This window comes from Neurospora crassa, linkage group IV, assembly GCF_000182925.2.
Source record: "Neurospora crassa OR74A linkage group IV, whole genome shotgun sequence".
Taxonomy (NCBI): Eukaryota; Fungi; Ascomycota; class Sordariomycetes; order Sordariales; family Sordariaceae; genus Neurospora; species Neurospora crassa.
The window spans coordinates 1,630,082-1,645,315 of record NC_026504.1 but is presented as its reverse complement, the minus strand read 5'-3'; the positions used below and the strand labels follow the sequence as shown (position 1 = coordinate 1,645,315).

General features: G+C 53.2%; 4 protein-coding genes and 1 non-coding gene across 6 annotated transcripts; 2 read left to right on the top strand and 3 right to left on the bottom strand.

Annotated features, from left to right (window-relative positions):
* Positions 1 to 674: 674 nt before the first annotated feature.
* On the bottom strand, positions 675 to 5,726 carry NCU06565. 2 transcript variants are annotated; one of them, XM_011395898.1, is made up of 4 exons: positions 4,200 to 5,726; positions 3,737 to 4,142; positions 1,315 to 3,648; positions 675 to 1,255 (listed from the first exon to the last, which is right to left on the bottom strand). In XM_011395898.1, the coding sequence occupies exons 2-4, from the start codon at positions 3,865 to 3,867 to the stop codon at positions 1,243 to 1,245; spliced, it is 2,478 nt and encodes an 825-aa protein (XP_011394200.1). In that variant the 5' UTR covers positions 3,868 to 4,142; positions 4,200 to 5,726; the 3' UTR covers positions 675 to 1,242. The 2 variants fall into 2 exon arrangements, with proteins under 2 accessions (XP_011394200.1, XP_011394199.1); XM_011395897.1 differs by having other exon boundaries at positions 3,737 to 5,726.
* NCU14091 lies at positions 4,776 to 5,706 on the bottom strand. Its single transcript, XR_897881.1, has one exon. It is a non-coding gene; the product is annotated as a ncrg20 (non-coding RNA).
* A 404-nt stretch (positions 5,727 to 6,130) lies between the features above and the next one.
* Positions 6,131 to 8,245, top strand: pp2A (protein phosphatase 2A-like). Its single transcript, XM_957177.3, has 4 exons — positions 6,131 to 6,654; positions 6,830 to 7,063; positions 7,179 to 7,433; positions 7,500 to 8,245. Exons 1-4 carry the CDS (start codon positions 6,639 to 6,641, stop codon positions 7,955 to 7,957), a joined length of 963 nt encoding a protein of 320 aa, XP_962270.2. The 5' UTR covers positions 6,131 to 6,638; the 3' UTR covers positions 7,958 to 8,245.
* Positions 8,157 to 10,486, bottom strand: rdi-1 (RHO protein GDP dissociation inhibitor-1). The gene is made up of 3 exons (XM_957175.3): positions 10,027 to 10,486; positions 9,075 to 9,452; positions 8,157 to 8,952 (listed from the first exon to the last, which is right to left on the bottom strand). The coding sequence occupies exons 1-3, from the start codon at positions 10,121 to 10,123 to the stop codon at positions 8,822 to 8,824; spliced, it is 606 nt and encodes a 201-aa protein (XP_962268.2). The 5' UTR covers positions 10,124 to 10,486; the 3' UTR covers positions 8,157 to 8,821.
* A 1,915-nt stretch (positions 10,487 to 12,401) lies between these two features.
* On the top strand, positions 12,402 to 15,133 carry NCU06560 (hypothetical protein). The gene is made up of 3 exons (XM_957174.2): positions 12,402 to 12,970; positions 13,030 to 14,371; positions 14,430 to 15,133. The coding sequence occupies exons 1-3, from the start codon at positions 12,904 to 12,906 to the stop codon at positions 14,473 to 14,475; spliced, it is 1,455 nt and encodes a 484-aa protein (XP_962267.2). The 5' UTR covers positions 12,402 to 12,903; the 3' UTR covers positions 14,476 to 15,133.
* Positions 15,134 to 15,234: the final 101 nt, after the last annotated feature.

Sequence of the window (15,234 nt, the reverse complement as noted above, 5' to 3'; positions counted from 1 at the left end):
AAATGAAAAAAGGACCGGTTAATTTGTGGTGATGGCTTGCTTTGACCACACCTGGACACACCACGAGGTGTCCAGTTCGCTGTTCAACCTGTATTTGCATAACTTTGATGGAATGTGATAAAAATACCGTGACGACGACGACCTACCCTACTGTGTGTGCCAAGTTGCTTTCTTCAACCAGTTTATTGTTTTTCCTTCTTGGCCCCCAACCTTCTCTCTCTTTTTTCTTCTTCTTTCTCTTTATACATTTCTTTTCTGGTTTTACTTGGAGCATGATGCGTACGGCAGCAGCAGTGTCGAGAACCTAAATTTAATTCATAACGTTAGAGGTTGTGCTAACATGAATTCGTCGGTGTAACAAGGTAAGTTATTGTTGATAAATCTCTGCATTTGTTCGTTCAGTTCACGCGGACTTCAGTTGGATAATTGATTCGTGGCGGATTGGTATTTGAAGGGTACCTAGGTAGATAAACGTCTCTCTATAGAGGTAGGTCATAGGTGGGTCGGTCTGTAGCCTAATATGATCATATTTGTTGTTTCCGAGGGTTCATCGGTGTGATTAGAGGTAGACTCATAGTCAAAAAAAAAAAAAAATAAAAAAAAAATTAAAAAAAATACGGTCCCTCTCACCCACATATCCCAATATGGGTAAGGAGGTACAGTATTTTTTTGACCATCACTGTACCTGGAGGTATTCTTGTCTTTGGACAGGTAGGTGTTCATTCCTGTAGCGGCTCGAGATTTCACGTTTTCGTGGCAGCTTCTTCCTTCATTTTTTCCCCGCTTGCTACCTTCCTTCCTTCCCCAAGGTTGGAAATTGTATGAGCTTTCAAATTAAATTGCGTATCTGGTTGTGAGGCCATGGTACAATAGACATCTTGGGCATCACAGTCTGGACATTTGTGTCCACGATTGGAAGCAAGATATTCCCGTGCCCGGCAGATGCACTGTTGTATTATAAAAAGAAGAAAAAATGGTTTGGACGATGGTGCTGCATGAACTCAGCTTAAAAGAAATATGTCACTCCATAACACCCGCCCACCCATCCACCTACCATCCGATAGCCACATAAACTCCATGGATGAGAAACGCCTGGTAACAACAAGCCCTGATGTAAACACAAGAAAGAGGCCCCACATTCTCTCAACGCCGGGATATGACGGATCAAAAGATAAACATCCGATTTCGTTGAAATTGTGAAGAAAAAGCGAAGAATAAGAAAAAGTAGATGTGTTGTGAGGTTTACCAACGGCGACTATCAAGCATGTTAGCGTTCATTCCCTTGTATGGAAAGATATGACTGGAGTTACTCACCCAAAAGCCGCAGCAACCTTGACCCTCGGCGCCACCTTCTTGGGAACCACCTTTGACTTCACGGGCTCATTAGGCTCGTCAGTCAAACCCAGCAGCTCCTTATCCAGCGCCGTAAGGGGGGATTCGCTGCGTTCGCTTCTGCTGCGACTACGGCTCCTACTACGAGTCAAGCTACGACCACGGCTAGCAGAGCGACTGCGCTTTGCAATGCTTCTTGCTGGCGAGAGATAGGACGAAGCCGGACTACGGCTGCGGCTAGGACTGCGGCTACGTGACCGCGTCCTTTTCCTCTGCTGGTATGGCCCTGAAAGTGGTCGGTTGTCTCTGTCTCTGTCCCGATCCCTGTAATCATCGCGATACGAGGATCTCCTGGGTTTGCGCTCCTGCGAGCGGCTACGACTGCTGTGGTAGCCGCTGTCGTGGCGCATGTCCGCATACTGGGACGGTCGCTCTCTCCCTCTCTCCTTGTCTCTGTCGTCCCTGGACGACGAAGACCTATTGTCGTAGTAGGTGTCCCTATTATAGCGATGGTCGGTTGATGGGATCTTCGTCTCACCAGCCTGTGGCGACCAGGGATCGGCACTGAAGTTATATTTGGGATTTGGAGAGGGTCTGCGAGGAGGTGGTGGATAGGCATCACGGCCATGACCCCGGTCAGGAGTATCCAGACTCTGTCTGGGCCGCTTTGCATCCCTGGGATCGCGATCACGTCCGTCAAAATTGTCATCCAGAGGCCGCTTTGGATGTTGCTGATAACATCGGTGTCCTCGGTCAAATCCGGATGGTGGTTGGTCACGAGGTGCGGAACGTCTGGGCGAGAAATCACGGTGCTGATCAGGTCGAGGGCGGTATCGATCAATTTCCGGCGTCTCTTTTGGTTGGTTCCGAGAAATTGTGAATTTCGGTGGAAGCTTCAACTTGGCTTCTGGATGAGGAGGCGCAGATATTATATGAGTCGTGTACTCATGCTCGCCGATGCGCTTCCTGATCATCCCCGGATAGAACTTAAAGACAGGGTCTAGCTTAAGAACAGACCAGAAAGATGTCTCCCGGACCGAGAAGGCAAACTCCTTTTCGTTTTGATCGTTGAAATAAAGAGACTTGACGCATTTGGCATTGTATGCAGGCGGAATCGTGGGGTCATCCGTGTAAGTCGCAGGTAGAGGAATTCCGACCGGATCCGCCGGCTTAAAGTCAAGTTCAGGAAAAATGCGCTGCATATCCTTTTCAGATTCTGGATCCCATTCACCGTTTCCTACATCCTCCTTGGGCTCGGGAACCGCTGTCTTGGAATTTGCGGGCTTGGATGTTCGCTCAGGCTGGACTGTTCGTGGCTCCTTTCGGCGTTCTTGTCGCCCAGGTCCGGCTCGGTCCTCTGAATCATTCACATTTCGACGCCTGTCACTCCTGTCGTTCCTCTCGGCTCTCTCGATCCTCGCAGGCCGGTCGTGTCTCTCAGGCCGTTGGTTCCTATCATTTCGCTCAAAGCGATCGATTCTGTCAAGCCGTTCGCCCCTTTCGAAACCGTCATCTCGATCACGTTTGTCAAACCTGTCCGGCCTATCGTACCGGTCATAGCGGTCAAACCTGTCGACTCTGTCGTTTCCTTCATCTCTGTTGTGCCTGTCGTGTCTATCTCTTTGCGCATTCGAATGCTTCGGGCCTTGATTCTGTCTCTTGCCACGATGCTTGTTTGCGCCAGAATTGGATGGCGGAGGGGGCGGCAAGTGGGGAGGAGCAAATGGCGGCGGTACCCACCCGGTAGGAGGAGGGTACGGAGGCTGCTGACCTGGAGAGTAATGGTATTCCGGCTGCGGTGGCCCACTGTAGCTACTAGGATAGGGAGGTGGTACAGGAGGCGGCGGCACGGGAAGCGGTGGTCCTGGTTGAGAATAGGGTTGCGGAGGATAAGCCCCAGGCGGGGGAGGGGGAACGCCGTTCGGGTAGTAGTTGGATGGGGGATACGGAGGAGGATATTGCGGCTGTCCGTAAGGAGGCTGCGGTGCGTACTGCGACGGGGGCGGTGGTGCAGCCGGCGGGAACTGGCCATACACAGCCGGCGGCGGGGGATGGTAACTCCCGGAATATGTTGGTAGCGGCGGCGGCGGTGGTGGTGGTGGAAAAGAGGCCGGAGGATAAGCTTGGATCGACGGCGGCGGTGGTGCACCAGGGGGATACGCCGGTGGTTGCGGAGGACCGTATCTTGTGATGGTAGGGCCTTGGCTAGGAGGCAACGGATACCGAGTGACAACGGGCCCCTTTTTATCATGGGAGGCAGCGTTGCGATCCGACGAATGACCTTCCTGGTGCTGAGACTGCCATCGTTGAAGCCCGCTGGAAGGACTGTTAGTCACAAGGTGTAGCAAGTGCGTACCCGTTTGTTACAAAGACAAATGGGCCAAAGAGACCCAAGGTTACTCACGCAGGCACATCCCTAGTAGGCTCTGGACAAGCGACAACCCAATGACCCCGTGTGCCGCAGTTATAACATATTGGTTCGTGTTGGGAGGAGGACTGTCCCGGAGCGGAGTCGACCGCTGCGGCGGAAGACATGGTATATACGGGTTGACCGGGGGGTGAGCAAAGAGAAATAGTGTTGGGTCACTATGATGAAGAAGAAAGATGGAAAAGAAAAAAAGAATCGCCGGCGATGGGCTGAAGGCGAGGAGACAAAGCCACTTAGGCTGCGTATAACTGCTGAATGGAGTAGGTATATCAGGAGTAGCCTTGTAGTCCCGTGGGTGTAGATATAAAGAGGACCTTGTAGGCGATGATGACTTGTAGCTTCGCTGAGATGGATGGCGAATGCCTATGATGGATCAGGTGCGCTGCGAGGACATTAGCCTGGCGAGCGACCACCGGGAAGCAAAGAGAGGGCCTCTAACATAGAGCATGTATATCAACGGGCGCCTCGAGAGCGATGTATATCCAGACCCGACGTATGCCGGTTGCGCGTCTGTGCCACACGATCCAATTGATTGACCGGCAGCGGGATACTTGAATAGTTTGGGATATACTGCTGTGGCAGTCACTCTTTGTAGGGTGTCGAGGAAGCCGCCAGAAACTAACAAAGCCGCGGCGTCAAGAGACGCTGGATTGAAGATCAGAATGCAAAGAAAAGTCTAGAGGCAAGGCTGCGATAAGTGGCCTGTTCGCCGGCGTGTGGTTGTGGTGTTGTGGAATCGGTCGTGGCTCGACTCTGTGAGGTTCAAGTTGCGAACCAGCTGACTTCAGTTGCCCGACTGACTTCCGATGCAAGTCGCATTTTTGGAGGTTGAAGAGCGCCGCCGTCAGAAGTTCAGCCGCCACCCTCTGGGCGCAAGTGAGCGGGGGCTGACACGCACGAATCACGTGAGAAACAGCCCCTTACTGCATCGGGAATTGGGGGTCTGGCCCGGCTCCGACTCGGCAAGCTGCGTTTGCGTCTCATCGCTCTGATATGGTGGATGTTGGCTCCTTTTGCTTTCATGATTTGGTTTGAAGATTGATAGGTATTCAGAGAACTAGAGGTATAGAGAATGGGACGATGCCTGTAAGAAGAGGCAGAAGCACAGGGCCGGCCATCTATAGAATTCGACAAGTACATCCACCTCAGAGGGGGTCATATAGTAAACATGGGGGATAAGAGGCCCATTCTGAGAGCTAAAATGAGGAAATGAAACGTGTTACCTTTGAACCTTCCCGTCCCCAATCTCCCGGGTGGCAGAGAAGTTGGTCCGAGTAAGGGATTGCCAATGTTGACTGTGATCGACCTCAATAAAGATGATCGCATCGAAAGCCCTCAACTGCGTCCTCGATAAAAGCCCGTAGAGGACATGACCAAGACATGTTGCGATGATATCGCGCAAGATGTCCCGTCATGATTCCCATACACCGTCCCATCGTTGGCTGCCTCGGTGGACAGCAAGACCATGAATGCCTTCCTCCCTGTGACCAGATACTACTCGTCGATCAACTCCTGAACTGCAATCCAAGGCAGCCAACTCTGGGGCTCGATGAGCTTCGAGCTTGAACGCCAGTGAAAGAGTAGGCATATGAAGCATAAAAAAAAGAAATAACCTCGGGCTCAGTCCAACCGAGGCCTCGCCAGAGAGGACAGGGACAACGCTTTGAAAGGCAGTGAAGCCTCAGACTACGCCAGAAAGCAACACTGGACTTTGGCGTCTTGGTCCTGGGAATCTGGCCAGCAATCAATAGACAGAATGAACAGAAAAAGCAGAAAAAGCCATCAGATACAAAGTGTGGACCGAAAAGCCCGGAACTATTGGCAGAAGAGCGCCGAATCAAACCAATGTGTCCGTTGACACAGCTGAAGGATGGGAAAGTGAGTTCGCCGAGATATCTTCAGAGGTGGCCGCGGACGCAGCAAAGCAGCAGAAGCGCAAGAGAGAGGAGCAGGGAAAGGAATTTGTGAGGGTCCAAGTTGGAAGAGAGGAGGGAGACCGCTGGCTTTTGTATGAACCGGTTACCAAGTGGGGCACAAGCACCCAGTCCCTTCCAGCACGTGTGAGGCCGTGAGTGATGGGGAGCCGGGGATTCAGGGCGTCAAGAACCTGGGCCGCTGGGCGAGCTGCCGCACGGGCCTTTTCAGTGACGGGCCGGGATGACGGGCGGTTTCCCAGCTGTCTGCAGTGCTTTCCACTCATGTTGCCAGCTGAGTGTCGAGGAACCGTCAACACTCAGCGCAGCTGGCCCGAATGAGGGCACGTCACCTCGTCAGCAGCAGCAGCCCACCTGGGGCACCTCCAGGGCACTGCAGAAGGGAGGGCAGGTGCAGCGCGTCGAGCCTCCTTGGATTCGCTAGGAAGGAAAGGCTTCAGCACTCGGGATTGCGCTTCTCCCTCGGCTTCCTCAGTCAGCAACAAAAACACACGTCGCCTTCATTTCCACCTCAGTACAGACTGTACAGTACCAAATTCAGATGGAAAGTTGTATTCCTGCTAGGCCGCTTGCGACTGCTCTCTCAGAATCCGTATAGCACATTTCTTCCCTCCCAACTTTCAGTTTTGATTTTTTTTTCTAAAGCAAACTGAAGCTGAGCTGTCCCATCACCAAGTGACTGGAGGATTGCGCTCCGTCGTCTGCTGAAGCTCTTTTGCCCCGTTCGATGTGACAATAACCACCTCTTCGAACATGTTGATTCGCATCTATCCAACCACCACCACTGACATCGCTCGAGCTGGGAGAAGCACTACCAGCCTTTACCGCAACTCGTGATTGCTGAGCCTGTCGACACAACACTACCAACTGCAAAACGTGTCTAAGTTGTGTTTTTAGCGCCGTTCCATTGATCCTACTACACGAGAGCATCATCTCTGCCCGTCATGCCTGGCCTTCCCCGTAAGTTGGTCCATTGCACCCTTTGCGCCACCAACGTTGAAAAGCAGCGGACAAGGCCATGCCCCTCCTCTTCTTGCCCATCCCACGCCCCGCCAAAAAAGACACCGACAAACCCCCAACATAAATTCAACGGCGCAGACATACCACAACCACTGACATGTGACGTGCCGAATAGCTTCGGTCGACCTCGACGAGTGTATCTCACGCCTCTACAAAAAGGAACTACTCGCTGAATCGGTTATCGAAGCGATATGCGCCAAAACAAAAGAGCTGCTAATGCGCGAGAGCAATGTCGTGCATGTTCGCGCCCCCGTTACGGTTGTCGGTGACATCCACGGCCAGTTCTATGATTTGATAGAGATATTCAGGATCGGTGGCTACTGTCCAGACACGAATTATCTATTTCTAGGTGGGTGGTGATCTTGGTGGTGGTGATGGAAGCAAGACGCGGGCGGCGCGTGCCCTCCATGCGGGTGCTGTGCTAAAATGACGACGTTTGACTAACCTTGGGAGAAAAACAACAGGCGACTATGTCGACCGAGGCATGTTCAGCGTCGAAACGATTTCTCTTCTTGTTTGTTTAAAACTGAGATACCCCAACCGCGTCCATTTGATTCGAGGCAACCACGAGTCCCGCGGCGTAACGCAGTCTTACGGCTTTTATACCGAGTGCTCGCGCAAGTACGGCAATGCCAATGTCTGGCATTACTTTACCGACATGTTCGATTTCCTCACATTAAGTGTGGTCATCAACGACCAAATATTCTGTGTACACGGAGGTAAGATACCCCCTTTCTGGGCGCCAGGTGTACAAGCTAGTTGCTAAACCTCTTCTTCCGCGCCAGGTCTCTCCCCTTCGATTCACTCTATCGACCAAATTAAAGTAATCGACCGCTTCCGCGAGATTCCCCACGAAGGCCCCATGGCCGACCTAGTATGGTCCGATCCCGATCCCGACCGCGACGAGTTCAGTTTATCACCCCGCGGCGCTGGCTACACTTTCGGAGCGCAGGTGGTTAAGAAGTTCCTGGCGGTGAACAACATGAACCACATTCTGCGCGCGCACCAGCTCTGTCAGGAAGGGTATCAGGTGCTATACGACGACCGGCTGAGCACGGTATGGAGCGCGCCCAACTACTGCTACCGGTGCGGAAACATGGCAAGTGTCTTGGAGGTCAGCGATACTGGAGAGCGCTTCTTCAATGTGTTTGCGGCCGCTCCTGAGAACGACGCCGTTAAGGATCAGCAGATGAATCAGGACAAGTCGGCGGAGGGGGGCGCATTGCCGGATTACTTTTTGTAATAGTCGGCGAGAGACGGGAAACCCCCCTACATGGTGCGCACTCGGGGCGAATGGGGATAGAGGACGGGAACAGAGAGCATGAGCGTTGCGGATGGTCTTGGCTTGAACTTGTTCGCACCAAAGAGTGTGAATACACTGCATATACCCACGCTAGCGACCGCAATGTCATAGATTAGAAGCAGGCATGAATGATAGAGGTACTCGGGACAGTTTTTTTTTTTTCTTCTCCTCTACTAACAAGTAAGCCCTCCCGATCTTCTTCATAGCAGATAAGAGAAACCGCAAGACCTGAATTGCGTATGTGAGAGTTATGTGTGTTTATACTACTAAGATAAGATGATGTGTATGTATGTAGATAAATGTAAGGAAGTTTTCTCCTCTTCCCCTTCCCTCCTGCCCGGAAAGGGGGGCGTATACCCTAAACGACCAAACCATCCTGTGGCCCAGATTCCGTTCCGTTCCGTTCGCTTGCCTTTCCAGTCCCATACCTAGATAAGGTGAAACAGACGTCGGTGTGTTTCTACCTTCCTTTCCCTTGTCGAGTTCCGGTAGTGTAGTGTATCTTTCTCCCTGTTTCGTGATCTTCGAAACAGGGAGGAAGCGCGTGTTTAGTCTTCTTTCCCCACTCAGCATGATTAATTCCATCTTCATCCTCTATCGAGTTCGCTCCTCGTTCGCGAATGGCGCATCCCTCTTTGCCCACGAAATCAACCGAGGGCACAGCAGTTCGTCACAGTATGCCAACAGCGAAGTGTATGTGTGTGTGTATCCGATGCGGCTGACTAGCTGGACTGAGTGACCGGCTAGCTTATAGGGCGAGAAACTAGACGACGACGATGACGGCGATCTAAACCCGAAAGTAGTTTACCAGTCCTTGGCAATATCGAAGCTCCACTCGAACTCGAGATGGGTCTTGCCATCGTCGTCGACGAAGCGAGAGACGGCGTTGTAGTTGCCACGGGCGAGCATGCCAGTGGGGGCCTCCTCCTCGGCGACTAAATCGTTTCGTAAACTCGGTCAGCAAATTTCCGCCCCCTATTCCCATTCACAAGGACAAACAAACGGACAGCAGGATTTCTGTCACAAAGAAGGAGAGGAAGAAGAAAAAAGAACTCACAAGTCTTGGTGTACATGGGATTCTTATCCGTGTTGGGCGCATAACTGCCAATCATCTCGCTCGTCTTGCCACCGGGGATCCTGATCTTGCCGCGCTTGACCGTCTGGACGTAGTGCAAGCCGCTCAAAATTTCGTGCTGCACCTTGAACTGGGCCTTCATGGTGAACTTGGCACCCTCCTTGATGGTGAAGGGCTTCTTCTTGAGGTCCTCCAGCGACCCGGGCGTAGACAGGTCGATCACGACGGGCTCCCGGCCGGGAGACTCCATGGAGAGCGAGTGGATGATGCACACGCGCGGGTCGTTGGGGTCGGACAGGTCGTTGCCGCCGCCGAGGCCGAGGGACTCCTTGTAGCGCTTGAGGGACTCGTCGTTCTCGTCTAGGGGGAAGGGTTAGTCATGGTGGCTCTTCTTTTCATGAATGGTACCTCTTTTCTTTGGCATCATGATATATATATATGTGTGTGTGTGTGTGGTTGAATGCGGTTGAGTGTTGTGTGAATGACGGTGCTGTGGTCTTCGGGTCTGCTAAGATGGGCTATGTCGCGATAGCTCTCGCGCCCCTCATCTTCAAACCAGGGGCATGCCCTGTTGAAAGTTGTGAACGTCTGCGACGACCTTTGGCTTAACTTGACCGCCAAGTCAACAATTGCAGAGGTAGGTTTCTGCCACGGGAAACCCACGCAAGCTTTACTTTGCGCTTAGAGTGGTCGTGATCTTGCCAAAGTTTTGGCATGGAAAGTTGCGATGTTGTGAGGCGTTGCCATAGTCCTTTGCGCCGTGAAGCATGGGCGGTGAAAGGGGTCACCATCATGTCGTCACCGCACCCGCAGTTCCCCCTTTTTCCAAAAAAGTCCCACGATCCGCACGATGCCGCAGAGAAAATACGGGTGAAATAAGACGCATGCGATGCTGAAAAGAAAACAAACAGTAAAGACAAAGGTTGGAACATACCCATCTTGTGGTACTCAGCCAAGGACTGCTTGGGCTGAGAGAGCTTGTAGCCCGAGTTGTCCTCGGGCATCAGATCTTCGTCGTGTCCGCCGGCCATTGTGAATTATTGGGGTAGTGGTTGTTGATTAAAATAGATGATGAAAATCCGTCGGGATATGGAGGATACAAAGTTGCAATGAAGAGTCAAGAAAGACAGGACGGGAGAAGAGAAGAAGTCGACGACGACGGAAGCTATGATGGTATTTACGGCGCCGATCTGATGGAAGGTTTTGGAGGGGTGACGGGACAAAGCGAGGCCGGAGCTTATTTATTTGGGCGACGGGAGCACTGTGCACTCCCAACCGACACCCACACAGTTCCAGATTGTCCACCCACGTTCACTGCGAGTCGCCAGGAACCACTCACAATGGAGAGCGGCTGAGCCCAGAGTCAACTGAAGAGAGACGGCGATGGAACTGACTGGCAGCAATTCTGGATGGAGGGGCTCGGCACTCTTTCAGGATGTCTTCTCTTTGGCCACAGCTCTTACAGCTGGTGGGGCCAAGGGGGAGCTGCATCTGGCGGTTGGGGGTCTCGACGCGAGAGCAACACCAAGACGGGCCCATCATTGGATAAACATGGGCCATCTGGAACGCCGTCGACCTCGAACCTGTCCTCCCTGGTTCCCGCGTGCAGAACATATCAAGTCTGGAATCCCCCTCATCCATTGGGCTGCTGGCTGTTGATGTTTCCTTCCATCTTCTGTGCCTCTTGACTGCGTGCCTTGCCCGTTGATGCTGTGAATTATACGGGCCTTGTAGTAGGTAGCTCACCTACTTCTCTCCTCGAGCCTCGAGACTCTGGTAGAGGTACCTACCTACCTACGTACAGTACATGGCAATAGGGAGCTGCCTAGTGGATTACCTCTAGTGTTCAAGCTACGGCGGTGATCTGATGGACTTGGACAAGTCGAGTGGTTGCACGAAACTGGCGATGTGAACAACAAGTGTCTCTGTTGTCACCGCCCCTGGAGAGGAAAGGAAAAAAGGGGTTCAGAGCTTGGAGAGAGTGTAGCGATGGTGGTGAGCGATGGTGCCAAGACCTGAGAGGGCCGATTCCGATCATTGGGGGCCTTTTTTTGGGTCGTTCACCGCTCCTTCTTTCCCCGCCAGGGACCCGTCCGCTCGAGATACTGGGGGGGCTCTCTTCACCGTTGAGTCCCGGCATGTCAGATCACGGAACGGCCAGCCTTCCGGTTATTTTGATTTATAGGTACCTTCGGCTAGCTGGGAAGAGCGCGATATCACCGCCCTTCAGCCTTTTCGTCGTTCGTTTACTTCTCCTCAGCGGCTGAGACCCGTTCTCTGCCGGTTGTCTTACAACTGTTAGCACGGAATGGAGCTTGATCCAACATGAGACAAGCCGTTGAAGCATCCCGGTGTGAAACGCTTGAGGACGCCTCTGCTCTGCTTGGTGATCGCTGGTGAGCATGATGGTTCTGGTGGTGTAGAGGTCTTGGCTACCCCAGATTGACGGGTTGACGGGTTCCTGGGACGGGATGACGGGTTGACAGACAGTTCTGTGTGCGTACCTACCTATGCATCACCAAATGTGGCCAGTCTTTGACTTCAGTTGTTGGTGTGCCATTCCCCTCCCCACTCGCTCACGTCGGTCAAGGCCAGCGTCAGTCCAGCAGACCCGTATGGTATCTTATCAGGAGGCCTTGTGTCAACTTCGTTGACATCCATTCGCCGCCGGATGTTGATTGTGTCCCTTGGGTGCTCCAAACACCACAAGACATCATCTGCAGCAGAGACGTGAAGAGAGTCTCACTGCGTGTGGAACATTGCTCACATTGCATCCGTGGAGGACCCTGTCTCTCCGCTTTCTGTTCTGCTGCACCGCCCGCCGCTACTCCTGCAAAAGGATGCGTCGTCGAGCTGCGGACAGACAGCCGTCTCTGTTTCTGGTGGTATTTTATTGGTGGGGATGTTGGGAATCCAATCGGCTTGTTGAGCACACTGATCGAAGTGATGTGCGGCCACTCACAGTTGAGGTGCTCGACGCTTGGGCCACGCCACGCCAAACACTCTCACCCTCCCAGAGTTGTGACTGCCGTCACTCCAACGGGAGTCGTCTGCAGTGGTGCAGTGGGCACTGGGCAGTGGCCGCCTTCTCCGCCCAAGGGAAGCTAGCCCTGAAATAGTGCCCACAATCAAATCGAATCCCACCCAAGCTGCGTGGCCCGTGTCCCATGATCCCGCGACACGCTAAACCCTCCTCAGCGGACGACGTCGCGCTATGCTCTGCACTCTGCTCTGCACTGCTGCACCGAAGCTCTGACCCCGGTCTCCCCGTTGCCCCCATCAACCCGTCATTTGTCTCATCCTGCCTCTCCCCGTTAAGCTTCCAGTGATTCCCCAGAGTCCAATCTGCCAGATTGCGCGCGACCGACCGCACTTTTCGCACCCCCGAGCGGTCTTGATCGTCATCATCATCCTTCACACACACACACACACACACACACACACACACACACACACACACACACACACACACACACACACACAAGCACAGCTTCAATCCCATCCTCCGCCGTGCTCTCCACGGGATTCCAGCGCACGGGAGCATCCATTGAATCAGCATCAATTCTAGCCAGAATCCTCTTTGGCTCAAATCGCTTTGCTAGTAGCAATTTTAATTTTGTGTTTTGGCTCGTTTTGGTTGCGTTGTCCCACCGACCATTCCGACCAAAAGGACACACTGCGACCTGCGCGCAAAAGTCTTCGCCGTTCACGACACCAACAGGAGACCACCCCTTGTGGCCATCGCCGCCTTCCCCCAATTCATCCCACAACTTTTGTATAGCGGCCCAGCCACCTATTCTCCCGCGACATCATGGCGCAAGTAGCTAGGCACCTTCCGGCCCGTCGCAATCCTCTGATGCTCGAGGATGTGCCGTCCCGTAAGCCACCGTTCACAAGTGCGTGAACGAGAACCACAAGCTGACTTGCGCAACTACAGACACAGATCTTGCAAGCCGTCGCCGCTTGGGGCAGACTCAACTGACCCCTCGCATGGTCACTGCTGTTCCGGGCGCTGAGGTTGATCCGTCGTCTCTCCTGGCGTTCGACTACGCCCACCTCAGAGCCCCTTTGCCCAAGGGTATCGTCTCGGGCATCTTCAAGTCCTCTCCTCCCAGCTACTTCCTCATGCGCCGCAGCCAGGATGGTTACATCTCGGCTACCGGCATGTTCAAGGCCACGTTCCCATATGCGTCGCAAGAAGAGGAGGAAGCGGAGCGCAAATACATCAAGTCCATTCCCACCACGAGCTCCGAGGAAACCGCCGGCAATGTCTGGATTCCCCCTGAGCAGGCTTTGATCCTCGCCGAGGAGTATCAGATCACCCCCTGGATCCGAGCCCTTCTCGATCCCTCAGATATCGCCGTCACAGCCACCGACAGCAGTGCGCCCAAGCAGATTGCTCCTCCTCCCAAGTTCTTCGGAGCTCAGCCTCCTCTTGTTGCTCCCACACCGCCTACGACTCGCAGCACGCGCAGCCGTCCTAGCAGTCGCCGTTCCTCCAGCCCCGCCAAGTCTACAACCACCAGCAAACGCGGCACCACCCCGCGCAACACCAAGCGCACGGTAACCACGGAAGCTTCTGCCACTACAGTCACTACTACCGCCACCGCTACCGCTGTCCCTTCCGCTGAAACTCCCGCCACTAGCTTCGCCGACTCCCAGGCCCCCACGCTCATCAATGGCGAGATTCCTACCTCTACCCCGATCAACACTGTTCCAGTTACCAAGATCCAAACTACCGAAGCAGAACTCAAGGTGGAATCGATCGAGAAGGAGCCTGTCGTCGTGCTGGAACCTATTGAGGAGGAGCCCAAGATCAAGGTGCGAGTCGATGAAGACGTCAAGCTGGATAAGGATGGCGAGGAGGTGAAGCATACCAAGGTTGAGCTTGAGGTGCCTCTAATGGCGGGTGAGCCTCCGTCCAAGGAAGAGGCAAGAAAGATGATTGAGGAGGCCAAGGCTATGGTCGAGGCTGCCGTCAAGGCCGATGCTGAGGCCGCAGCTGCCCTTGTTGAGGCCTCCAAGGCTGGTGCTGAGGATGAGAAGGCTGAAGACGAGGCCAAGGCCGAGACCGAGGCTACCAAGGAAGAGGAGGCCGATAGCAAGGGCAAGCGCAAGGCGGAGAAGATTAGCGTCGATGAGGATGAAAAGGCTGCAGATGAGGCTGAACAACCTCGGCAAGCCAAGAGGGTGAAGACCGAGGCAGAGTTGCGCAAGGATAGAATCCGGAAGCGCGCCTACCTCGGCCTCACTGCCACGTTTGCCGTAGGAGCTCTTGGGTACGTGCTGCTTTTTTCCGAGTGATGTATTGAGCATGTGCTAACCCGATCTGCGCAGTGCCCTTCTTCCCATAATCACACCGTATGTGGCCAACGTACTATAAACCCATGTTGGGACGTAGACACCAAATTTCTTTGTTCTGTTTAAGCCGAGTCGGCACATGACGCGATATTGAAGGAGACATGGGGCGCAGGCCGAGTTCGTTCAAGGAGTCTTCTGTGTACTAGGGATAATGGTCGTTTTGCTCTTGTATCTGGTTAACCTTGGGTCAACTCGAACTTTGTGGGTAGCTTCGGTGTGCAGCATGGTTGGACACCCGGACTCGGACGGAAATAGGATTTTCTTGAATTCAAGGTTGGTTTCATTTTCGGTTTGTTTTACGTTGCACATACCCCCAACTTCGGCGTCTGTCGCCTGTCAATCAACGATTGAGAGCTCATGGCATGAAGGGCCATGGCTTTGAATGGAGGTGGACCGGTCGTTTGGATGGAATCTGGTTCTCATGTAGGAACAACATAGGTATATACAATCTTTGAACACAAGGGCAGGCGGCGTGCTACTCAAAATCTCGCTGAGATGGGTTACGAAAGTTTAAACAGCGGAGAAGACTTTCAAGTTCGTGTCGGGCTGGGAAGCTCCTTTTGTAGATAGTAGAGCCTATTCTAGTTGACCGTGTTTATGTAGGGAACAAAGCAGATCTTTCGGCAAGGGATTTTCCAGTGTTTGTCTTCGGTGTCGAATATTCTTTGTCATGCAAGTCTGTGAGGCTGGAGTCTCGATGAGTGCAACGCCATAGTCACATTGGCAGTTCCTCATCGTTCGGCATTGTCCGTTGACAACAAGCACTTCCAAATGTCATAGA

Coding starts and splice junctions, on each gene's coding strand:
- NCU06565 (XM_011395897.1), bottom strand. CDS start 3,867: ATGTCTTCCGCCGCAGCGGTCGACTCCGCTCCGGGACAGTCCTCCTCC. Junction 3,649..3,736: donor CCTACTAGGGATGTGCCTGC/GTGAGTAACCTT, acceptor CAGTCCTTCCAG/CGGGCTTCAACGATGGCAGT.
- pp2A (XM_957177.3), top strand. Junction 7,064..7,178: donor CACGAATTATCTATTTCTAG/GTGGGTGGTGAT, acceptor GAAAAACAACAG/GCGACTATGTCGACCGAGGC. Junction 7,434..7,499: donor AATATTCTGTGTACACGGAG/GTAAGATACCCC, acceptor CTTCCGCGCCAG/GTCTCTCCCCTTCGATTCAC.
- rdi-1 (XM_957175.3), bottom strand. CDS start 10,123: ATGGCCGGCGGACACGACGAAGATCTGATGCCCGAGGACAACTCGGGC. Junction 9,453..10,026: donor GGCTGAGTACCACAAGATGG/GTATGTTCCAAC, acceptor CCTTCCCCCTAG/ACGAGAACGACGAGTCCCTC. Junction 8,953..9,074: donor TCCCATGTACACCAAGACTT/GTGAGTTCTTTT, acceptor GAAACGATTTAG/TCGCCGAGGAGGAGGCCCCC.
- NCU06560 (XM_957174.2), top strand. CDS start 12,904: ATGGCGCAAGTAGCTAGGCACCTTCCGGCCCGTCGCAATCCTCTGATG. Junction 12,971..13,029: donor GCTCGAGGATGTGCCGTCCC/GTAAGCCACCGT, acceptor GCGCAACTACAG/ACACAGATCTTGCAAGCCGT. Junction 14,372..14,429: donor TTTGCCGTAGGAGCTCTTGG/GTACGTGCTGCT, acceptor CGATCTGCGCAG/TGCCCTTCTTCCCATAATCA.